This window comes from Phragmites australis, chromosome 11 (assembly GCF_958298935.1).
Source record: "Phragmites australis chromosome 11, lpPhrAust1.1, whole genome shotgun sequence".
Taxonomy (NCBI): Eukaryota; Viridiplantae; Streptophyta; class Magnoliopsida; order Poales; family Poaceae; genus Phragmites; species Phragmites australis.
The window spans coordinates 4,014,634-4,026,550 of NC_084931.1; the positions used below are offsets into that span (position 1 = coordinate 4,014,634).

The 11,917-nt window shown below is 38.4% G+C and overlaps 1 protein-coding gene across 1 annotated transcript; it reads left to right on the forward strand.

Moving 5' to 3' along the window:
• Positions 1 to 10,104: 10,104 nt before the first annotated feature.
• Positions 10,105 to 11,145, forward strand: LOC133885359 (uncharacterized). Its single transcript, XM_062325064.1, has one exon. The coding sequence runs from the start codon at positions 10,324 to 10,326 to the stop codon at positions 10,819 to 10,821; it is 498 nt and encodes a 165-aa protein (XP_062181048.1). The 5' UTR covers positions 10,105 to 10,323; the 3' UTR covers positions 10,822 to 11,145.
• The last annotated feature ends 772 nt before the right edge of the window (positions 11,146 to 11,917 follow it).

The following is an 11,917-nucleotide window of genomic DNA, read 5'->3' on the forward strand; positions in this document are numbered from 1 at the left end:
CTCCCCGGAGAAGAGGACGAAAAAAAAACTGACCAGAAGAGTCTGAAGAACACATTCGACGAACTCCGAACGACAACGAAGAACAAGAAGCACGAAGCTCTAGACTTAGACCAATATTCTTGTAATACGGCAGATCCTCAGAGAGACGTTCTCAGAGCATTTATAGCATACACACATGAGTAGGGTATTACGCTCAGTGCGGTCCGAACCTGTCTAATCCCTGAGCATTTACTTCCTCCTACATCCGATCATCCACTCCACCTGTATCTCATTTACCCCCATTTATTTCACGTACGAGACGGACTCAGAATCATCCCCCCGACCGAATCTCAAAGGGGTCCCTCCGGATCCCTGCTTGTGGAGTTCACCCTCCGACAGCTGCTCTGGAACAGGTGTTGATTAATAGCAATGCCAAGCCACCCCCTACCAAAGAAAAAGAAGAAGAAGTTGATGTATCTAATCTTCCAGCAGATCCTGCACAAAGAAAGCCAATTTCCCAATATAAGACCCCCAAAGTTCATGATGATGTGAGAAGAGCTTACCTCCAGAAAGATCCATTTCAGCCTAAAAACACAATTTCCCTCAAACATATATGAGGAGTTAAGCGCCATTTTAATGTAGAGTGGTTCAAGACCTACAATAATTGACTAGGGTATAGTATACAAGATGCAACATATTGTCTTTGTTGCTACTTGTTTCAAAATGATAGTCTAGGTCGTGGTGGTGAAGATGCATTTTCAACCAAGGGGTGGAAATATTGGAATAACCTTAAGAGATTGGATGTTCATGTTGGTAGTCCTTACAGTACTCATAACCAAAACATGAAGAGATGTGATGATCTAATGAACCAAAAGCAATCCATCGAAGCTGCTGTACATAAGAAAAAAAGAAATCTAGGAGAGAGTATCGAACTCGTCTAACTGCATCAATTGATATTGCAAGATTGCTTCGTATTTTGGGTCTGCCATTTCTAGGTCATGATGAAAGCGAGTCTTCTTTGAGGAAGGGAAATTTCCTTACTTTATATGAGTGGTATGTTGCATGTAGTCCAGAATTGGGTGCTATTTCTCTGAAGAATGCTCCTTGGAATTTAAAGTTGGTTTCTTCTACTACCCATAAAGATATTGTGAGCTTGTGCTATGAAAACAGTCAACACAATCATAGAAGATATTGGAGATGAATATTTTTCTATATTGGTTGATGAATCTCGTGATGTATCTCACAAGGAACAAATGGCCCTTACCATAATATACGTTGATAAAAGGGGGTTTCTAATGGAGCGTCTTATTGGACTTGCTCATGTTACTCAAATAATTTCTCTTGCACTCAAAAAAACTATTTATTCTGTGCTTACGTATCATAACCTTAGTCCTCGCATCCGTGGTCAAGGCTATGATGGAGCTAGTAACATGTAAGGGCATTTGAATGGTTTGAAAACTTTAGTAATGGAAGATTCTAGGTCTGCTCACAGCATCCACAATTTTACTCATCAACTTCAATTGACACTAGTTGCAGTTGCAAAAAATCATGAAGATGTTGTATGGCTTTTTGAGTGGATGAGTGTTTTCCTATCCATAGTAGGAAATTCTTTTAAGAACATGGATATGCTTAGAGAAAAATAAGCAAATAAAGTTCGGAAGGCACTGAAGATGGGTGAACTTGAAACTAGGTGAGGTTTGAATTAAGAATTTGGATTTAAAAGAGCCGGTGATATTTGATGGGGTTCTCATTTTAGTTCTCTCTTGAATATGATTGTTATGTTTCCCTCGGTAATTGAAGTCATTAGTGACAATGCACAAAATGCCACCAAAGCTCTTGATAGGATTAAGGCAAAAGGAGTCTTCAATGTTGTCCAGACATTCGACTTTGTTTTCATGATGCACTTGATGAAAGCTATACTCAGGATTACTAATGATTTGAATCTCTCTTTGCAAAGGAATGATCAAGACATTGTGAATGTTGTGTCATATCTTGGTACAACCAAAAGAAGGCTCCAAGAAATGAGAAATCAAGGCTGGGAAGGTATGTTTACAAATATTCTTGATTTTTGTCTCAAACATGATATTGAACTTCCAGGTATGGATGATATGCATGTTCCTTGAGGATCGAAATCAAAGCGTAGAGTTGAAATTGATGGCATATCAAATAAAGATTACTACCAAAGTGTCATGTATGGTGTTATTGATCTATTACGTGTGTAGCTTAATGACCGCTTTAGTGAGAGCATCACTACCTTGCTTTGTGGGATGACTTATTTGGATCCTTCTGATTCATTCTCCAACTTTGACAAAGGCAAAATATTAGCTGGCTCACTTGTATCCTGATGATTTTAAAAGTGAAAGCAACATTGAAGAACTTATCTGCCAACTTGACAATTTTATTGAAAATGTTCGTGATGACTCAAGACTCTCCAATTTAAAAGGCATTGGTGATCTTTGCCGAAAACTAGTTGAAACAAAGAAGCATACTAGTTTTCCTCTAGTATTTTTTTTTTGTTGAAGTTAATATTGATTTTACCGGTTGCGACGGTGAAAGTTGAGAGAGCCTTTTCTACAATAAAATATATCAAGTCTGATTTACGCAATAGAATAGGAGATGAATTTTTGTATCATTGTTTGATTACCTATGTTGAAACTGATGTATTCCTATCTATTACTACAAATGCTATTATGCATAGACTTGACAAAAGGTTCAGATCCTAGCACTTTCACTGCATCCACACCCACGAACACATAAACTAAGCTCGGTTCCTTGGACGACCTGCTATACTTTCTAAGGATTAAGCTAAACATGCAACTATAATTCCTTCATTTCAAACTAGGACTCCATGAGAAAATAAGATAAATTTACGGTATATCATCGAATTACTGTCTAACTCTTAATATGATATTTATTATAAGAATAACATGTAAAACTTAGACTCATATATCATCGAAATGACAATAACATATGAAAATTAGGGGGAAAAAAACTCAAAAGTCACTTGGATTTTGACTTTTCCCCCAGAAATTGTTTTGTTGCAAAAAAAAAAATCCCCAAAGGTTCGACTTTGTTGCAAAAACACCCCTAAAAATTCAAAAACATTTAAAAAAATCACAAAAAACTCTTAAAAAACTAGAAACAATTCTAAAACCTTTTTGTGAATTTATTTTTAAAAATAATATCCTTTGCATCATATTTCATGGAGATGAAGTTAAAAAAAAGGAAAAATGTGCAACTCATTTATTAATTCGAGTTAAATGCATAGTTAATTATTTACTAATCCAAAAATCATGAAACCAATATTTTAGTCTTCTTATATGATCCTCTATCTTCTAAAAATATATGAAATCTTGAAATAGTTATTCTAACATGCAAGATTGAGTAAATGTGTTGCAGATAGATTAATTCATAACTAATCCACAACACCTAAAAATTAGTGAAACCACTTTTTTTAGTTTACTTAAACAATGATTTGTGTAAAAAAAAATAATTGTAGACATGACAAAGTTAAAATAACATGAGTTAATAAATGAGTTGCATATTTTTCTTTTTTTTAAACTTCCTCTGCATAAAATATGATGCAAAGGATATTATTTTAAAAAAATTCATAGAATGTCTTACAATTGTCTCTAGTTTTTTAGAATTTTTTATGTTTTTTATTTTTTGAATTTTTGAGGGTTTTTACAACAAAACTAAAGTTTTAGAGGTTTTTTTTGCAACAAAATAACTTCGGCGAGAAAATCAAAATTCAAGTGATTTTTAGGGGTTTTGTATTTTTCAAAAAAATATGACAAATAGCAAATCGTAAAATCTCCCAGAAAAAATACGAAGTGTAGCACTATAGCAGCGAGGTACAAAGCCAAGTGGCACGCACGTCTCCTGTTCATCGGGGTGCGCGCGAATCTCCAAGTATGGCGAGCACGTGCGAGCGCGCGCCGAACGGCACGTGGGCGGGCCCTCCCCTCGGTCGGGGCTCGAGGGTGTACCAGCCTTCCCCGCTTTGCACGTGCGACTTTGACCGTACGATCGAGGCAGCTACTCCAACGGATACGTACGTACGTATATATGTTGGTAATTGGCGTGCAGGACTTTTGAGGTGCAGGACAAAGCAAGCAAGCATCGATCGTAATTTCGACGGCTTAGATTAAATCTGCTGCTAAAAAGTTTCTGTCTTGAAATTAAGAAGGAGGTGACCATCAACGGCACCATCTACCAACCGAGCAAGCGTTCAGTCCTGTATCGCTGAAGAGTTGACTTCCCGATACATACAATGATCCAAAATGACAGGTGTAGAATTGGCCATGCCTGCCGCCTTACGTCCTTCGTTTTGCAGCCACATCGATGGCCTTTGTTATTGAATAAATTCATCATGTATCACTCAAAACTCACTCAATTTTTTGATGGGTCAATAGCACGTGGGTCTAGACTTACATGTCATTAACATATCTAATGGTAAATAATAGATCGGATGAACTTTTAGTGATAAATAAGAATTTCTTTCTGTTATTCAACTCTTTAATTCCGTGTACATGTATACTAAATCTTACTCTACTCTACTACTTAGTAGCAGCTAACTAACCTCGCCTTAGATGAAGTGGAAGTTTTTTGCCCTTTTCGATAACATATGTTTATAAATAGACTCTTTATGAAACTTTGGTTGATGTTAGGTTAGGATATGCGAAAGAAAGGGTTGATATTAGGTTTAAATGGATGGTTGATATAGGTTTGTCAAATAGATCATGTATCAAGATGATAGCTTCAATAGGTCTTGGAAGTGAATGAAATGTTTACTGGAGGATCTATTTGTAAAATAAGTTTTTAAAAATAACTAAAAAATTAAAAAAACCATTTAGATTAATGTCAGCTGCTACTACTTACATATATATACTCCTAACTACTATCTCCGTTCTTAAAAGAACGTTGTTTTAGCTACTAACACGTGGAATAAAGTGACATCAATTCTTTCATCTTTAACATATCTATCCCTCTTGATTGCTCCTATTTTCAACACTTCTAATTAATTAACATCTAATTCACTACACTTACTTACTCTGAACTTCAACTTCAGTTCAACTTCTAATTAATTAGCACATAATCCATCATGCTTGTTAACTCTCAACTCCAACTTCCAATAACTTTTAATAAACATCATCTCGTAAACTTAAAACAACAAGTATTTAAAAATAAAACTAACTTACTAAAATCATATCTATTTCAGAATAAAAGTAGTACTAGCTAGCTAATCATCCCTCGAATCGTGTGCATCGATATCACGAGAACGATCATGCAGAAGCGGATTAATAAGTAGACTAACGACAGGTCTACGTACGATGATCAGAGTAATACGATTACATGCACGATTAACCTAGCTGTTACGAGTTTAATTTTATGAGACAAGCAGCTGTACAGCTGCAGAGTATCTGTTGTTGCGATCCTACGACATGGATGGGTGGAGCTGAATGTAATCATCGTTCGATCGATCGGCCCGGATTTGGTGCTGAATGTCATCTTGTCTCGGCCGGTGCAGCAGCTCTGCTCTGCAGGTCCAATCATCTAATTCGTATCATACAGGCATAGTATACTATTGAATTCAAGAGTTTAAAGGTATGTTTAGCAGTGCTTTTAAAATAGTTTTTCAGTTGGAATTAGAAAAGTTCTATCAAATACTCTCTTTGGTTACAAATATATATCGTTTTAGTCTCCTCAACTATTCTCTAATATAAGTCATTCTCAGACTTCTATGTATTTTTTCTCTTTTGTTCCCGTCTCGCCCTTGTTTAATAAATATTACCACTCTCACAAATGAATGAGTTATCTTTTCTAATGCAGAATAAATGCAGGGCAACCAAGTCATTTGATCTACTTTCTTAATCATTGTGCACAAGTCTAAAACGACCTACATTTGCAATCGGAGGGAGTAATAGTTTTCAGCTCTCTGAGTAGAATTCGTGGAAGTGATTTTATTAAACGAACTAGAAGCTGAGGAGCTGAAAAAAGCAGTTTTCTTTGATTCATTTTCGGCACAGAATCACTTTCTCTATATAGTTTATTCTAGAGAATCACTTTTAGCCACAAAATCACTTCTCCCAAAAAAAATTACTCTCCGCAGAAAATTTGAATCAGAGAGAGCTCTACCAAACAAGCCCTAAATAGTTGAAATTTTACTGAAAGCGTTGCAGTAAACATCTTTTGACGTGAAAATTAAGGGAAAAAGTCCCATGTTCTGAATGGTGTTCTTAATCCTATTCTTGTAATAATAATCTTGTAACTCTTCGTCTAAATGAACGCAGCTGGAGCCAGAGGCAGGGTGTTTATGGATCGCCGATGAAGGAGCACAAAAAGATCAAATCCTAGAAATCATTAAACAGAACAATGTTATTCGTGGAACAATGTTTTTCCTTGATTTTTAGAAAACTAAACAGCTCATAAATCCACGCTTGAAATCACAAAAATCATGTGCACTTGCACACACGTATCTATCCAAAAACTAAAATGATTAATTCGACCGTGTAAAATAACGCAATCCAGCAGCATCACGTACGTACGGTGGCACCTAAGCACACAACTAACTAGATTTGACCAAAATTGCAAATGACAATTTCTAATGACAACTTGGCCTACGATTAGTTCAGCAAGATTGACAACAATCACACGCTTAGTACAGCGCACGGTGGCGCATATACAATTAATTTTTTTATATATATACGTACCCAATAATTTTGTAGGCTTCTATAAGGCCACAATTGAGATCTAGTCGATTGTTGCTTGAGCTCTCTATCTGGTAGATATATATGTATATATATATATATGTATATATATGTATATATGTATATATATATGTATGTATGTATATATGTATATATGTATATATATGTAGCATTCATACTATAGTAGTTTAGTATGCATACCTCCAATTAGGAAAAGCACCCCTAATTAAGAGGTCATTATTTCTAACTAACTTGTCTGCTCAGTACGCGCAGAGTGTGCAAACAAAACATAAAAATAATCCATGTGTTCTTTCCATATTCATCCAACCAGATAAGCATTTTTGTTAAAAGTGTAAGCAAAACAGAATGGACTCAGAAGTAAGTTGGAATAAATATGCAAGTAAATTGGCATAAACTCAGAGATCATAAAAAGCAAATAAAAAAGAATTGTTCCGGCTAAAACAATAGAGCTTATGTTTAAGATTGAAAAAAAAAGCCAAAATTAACGCAAGATTTGCATCTAGATAGTTGATTATGAGAAGCACAATTAGGATGGCTAGCTGCAAATAAAATGGCAAAGCAATTTTATGTACTTCGTTTGGCAAATTTGTAGAAGTGTATAGCCAATTTGGTAGAACTACAAACAAACCTAAAAAAGCAATTTGATTTATTTTCTTAGCAAATTTGTAGCAATATATAGGCAAATCGATACAAAATACAAAAAGCAAATTGGTAGAATAGAGAGGCACCGCCGCTAGTGATGAATAGTCATTTCTATTTGCCAGATCTGTGATCATTCCTTGGTGGGGCGCTCCAGTAACGCTTGAATTCACTTTCCCTATCGCCCCTTACTAGATTCCCCCTATCTTGGTGGGGGAGGAGAAGACCGAAGGGGATGGAGATATTGACGGGGAGACGACAACATGACTGTTGGTGGGTGTTGCTACTGCTTGTTGAGAAAGTGGCGGCAAGGTGGGGGCCGTAGAAACGGTCAATGGTGGGGGAGGCAACACTGAGTATGGACATGGCGGGGCAGACGCCGGAGCTGGGCGGTTGCTTCTGCTGCTGTTGGTGTCACCGCGGAGGCTTGCGGGACCACATGTCAAACTTCGCCATGAGCTGTTGCGCGCAGCGATGTGAGGGGGTCGAGGACGAGCGACTCTATGGCGGAGGAGAAGGCTGCTAGGAGAGGGATGTGGCTGGGAGGGGCTGCCATGGGAGGAGAGGCGATATCGATTGTGTGAGGAGGAGGGGAGGGCAGAGCACCGCTCGAGCGAGGGGGACGAGGTAGAGAAGGGAGCGATGAGGGTGTCAGCCTTTCAGAGGAAGATATTTTCTCTAGACCAATCAGGAGTCGACGCTTCTATACATCAGACGGTCCACCGAGAGTGCGGGCATGAGAGCAAACACCCGCATGCTCGGAATTTAGCCTTTACCTATATATATCAAGCATGGTTGCTCTAGCTACGTGCTTTTGTTAGATATCGGTCGTGCTGATTCATTCACACTCTTTTTCTTCCTTTTTTCTTCAGGAAACGTGATATGCATGGTTCATAACTTGTTTATATATTTGCATCGAAAAAGCTTATAACTTGTTCATTATGATTTTCTTCTTAAACATTTTCTGAAAATAGTTTCTATGATTGAATCATGATGAACAGATCTGGCTATCTTGAATTTATAGTCGAGGACATTATGGCAATATAAGAAAAATACATTTCTATGGTTGGGCAGTGTTTGTTGAGTGCATCGACGTAGGCACAAAACAAACCTTCAATATATCCTTTAATTATGGAAATACTTCAATATTTTATAGAGAATAAGACACCAAATATTTGTTTCTCTAAAGGCCTTAACTGGCTATAATTGAACAATAATTTTAAAATATCAATAATGAATTTATTGTAGTTCGTTAGGAGTTTATGTTTAAATTATTGTATATCTGTTGCTAGTCGTGGACCAGGCCCTTTATCTCAAGTTTAGGTATTGACAAAGTTAATTTTAAAGTTTATAGAGCTAATTGATATAATCTTTTTCAGCGCAGTTCTAATCAAAATCCAGGCATGGAACTCCAATTTTTTAGATATGAGGAAATCACATACCTGCGTAGTTTATTATCAATGTAATAATGTTCAAGAATTGAGAGGGACAAGTTTCAAGGAGAAATACTCTATGATACAACGCTTCTTTTTATGTTGATTCTAGCTTAATTAACCAAAGGTAACAGAAGCACTTTGGCAAGGCATGATGGAAAAGAGGGTCTTCTGCATTTTTGCAACTTTGAGGATGCTATTTATTCCTATGAAGATGCACGATGCATTCTATATTTCAGTAGCAGAGGTACGACGCATTGTGCCAAGTGCTTCTTTATGGGTAATGGTGGATTCTCATTTTCATCCAATCAAGACGGCACACAAATCCATGGAAATCCCCTTTCTCCTAAATCTAGGGTCTTGCTGAATTACACACATAAATAATTCTCAAATAATAAGCTCCTCGCCACATCTTGAAAGAACTCCGAGAAGAGTTAACAATTGGACTTCACATCAAAGCTTTCATTTGTGGTTGTCCTCTACACCTCTCATTGTATCGATTTGGAACCAAGACTGCTTACTGTATACATTACTCAACTATGATTTGGTTTCGTAAATGTTGGTTGAGTTTTTTATCCTTAAATTGTGATTTTTTTTTAAAGGGGCCTATTTAATTTGTCACTGTCCTGGTCTTCATTAGAGATCATAAATAGGCTGACTCTATCCATAAAGCAACCAAATAGAAAATCACGAGCTCAGACATCAAACCCGAGATCAGGAGGATAGAACCCAGTAACCCTCCCACTTAGCTATCGCTCAGTTTCTAATTGTGATCCTTGGGCTCTCATACATGGCCTTCCTTTCCCACTCACCCTCCCAAACAGTTGACAGCGCATGAATTCTTTCGCTACCACGAGTACTTAGAGCACAATTCTTTGGCGATCAAATGGTGATAAATTCGAATGATTTCAAGTCATGGATAGGGCACATTTAGAGTTTTACACATCTCTCTTTTGGAATCCATGTGGCACATCCACACCCAAAACCACATCGAGCGGTCTACCCACACGTACATGCTTACATTTCTTGTGCACAACCAAAGTACAGCAAAGCAGCATGGCTATGAATGTGCATGAGTATGTTGTGTATGATTGATGCAAGAGGGAGAGATAGAGAAGAGGAAATAAAAGAATTGGCCCCATAAAAAAGATCTTTTAGAACATGGGGGTGTAGTTGTAGTGCCCTTGTCCTCAACTAGATGAGTACTTTAGATAAGGTTATCAAACACATGAGACCATCTTTTGATAATCACCCTTAAGAGCCTAAACTCTTACTAAATTCTATACCAAAGTATGCACATTTTTTTTAATATTTACCTTGGCCTCTTTTGGCTTCCAAGCAATGCAATGACCACCATGACCAACCCTGGCTACCTTGAAATGCTGCAACCATGGCTGTCCCATGCCACTATATAAGCACTTGTCTCCCTGCATCGTCGTGAGGAGAGGGAAGGAAAGAGACACAGCTAGAGTGAGAAGATCCTCAAGAGAGAGCTGGCACCAAGGCTCAAGCTAGAGAGAGAAGATACATAGATACATAGCATGGGCAACAGCCTTAGGTGCTGCCTGGCTTGCGTCCTTCCCTGCGGCGCGCTGGACCTGATCCGGATCGTCCACCTGAACGGCCGCGTCGAGGAGTACGGCCGGCCGGTGGCCGCCGGCGAGATCCTCACCGCCAACCCGAACCACGTGCTGAGCAAGCCGTGCTCGCAGGGCGTCGTGCGGAGGATACTCATCGTGTCCCCGGACTCCGAGCTGGAGCGCGGCGAGATATACTTCCTCATCCCGGCGGCGTCGGTGCCGCCGGAGAAGAAGAAGAAGAGCACCAAGAGCTGCCCCCCGGCCCCGCACGGGGACGAGGTCAAGACGACGACGGTGGCGAGCTGCCCCGGCAAGAGACATACCAAGAGCAATGGGCGCCGTGACTTGGGTGACGGGCTGTCGTCCAAGAGGTCGTCGTCGCACCGGCGGCGGATGAGCGCCGGTGGCCGGACCGTCGTGTGGAAGCCACACCTCGAGTGCATTGTTGAGGACACTTGAACAGTGGATCCATTTCTTCTTCTTTTTTTCTTTCCTTTTTGGTTTTGTGAAATCAAGGAGGGTTGGTGTGCCACCAGCATGGTGTTTTGCTCTCTTGCGTGGTTCATTTTTATTTTTCTCCTTTTTTATAGGGTAAGTGTACATCCATGTAATGTTTTCCCCTTCCTGCATATATATGATGGAAATGGAGAGGGAGGGTTGGCAATTCTTTCTTGTTCTTGTTCTGTATTTTCTTTATTTTTCCTGCTTTTCAGGGTGTTTTCCATGGCGCTTGTGCAGTGGTTGAGGAAGAGAGCAAATGATGATGGGCACATAGCTTCTTTCTTACAAATAAAAACAAAAAATGTGTAATCCCAAGTTGTTCTGTTTGAAATTGTTTGCATATAGAGAGTTTGACTTGCACATTGTTTATCTCAATTTTTACTGCAATTAATCCATCAAAGGAAGCTTGATTTGTCCTCACATATCAAGATGGGGATGTTAGTAGTAGTAGAAATGAACTCTTAATCAATACTCTTTAATTTTCCATCATACCTTAGTTTCTCAACATCATTTGCGAACTAATAGTGGGAGACATACATCATTAGACCATGAATGATTAGTGGTTGCTTTGTAAAAGTTTATAAGGAGGTTGACAAAAAGACAACCCAGCAAGCAACATTTTCAAGCAAAGCCAGCTAACAGGGCATTTAGTTTATGTTTATCCTAACTTTGTATATGATGCCCTCCTCATTGAAGGCTCCCACAAACGCATTTAACTGGTCCAAAAAGCATCCATAACTAGAGGACGTTTGCAATCTAATTTTACAAAAATAGAAGGGGAAGTGCAGATGATCATAGCATGTTTAAAAAATATAAAAAATTTGAGATCTAGAGATGGCCACTATTGTGTCCCCTTTATATATAGAAATATTAGCTACCATTTGAGAATTTTGTAGTTCGTGCAGTCAGGCTTTGCCCTTCTGTAGTTCCCTCAAAAAACAAAAAAGTTTCAACTTCTAATAGAATTACGTTCTCCTTTTCTAGAGGAAGGCTTTGATTAGTCTCTGCCCCAGAATTTTTCATTCTGGGTGCCCTACAACTTCCAAATATTCCT

Coding starts and splice junctions, on each gene's coding strand:
- LOC133885359 (XM_062325064.1), top strand. CDS start 10,324: ATGGGCAACAGCCTTAGGTGCTGCCTGGCTTGCGTCCTTCCCTGCGGC.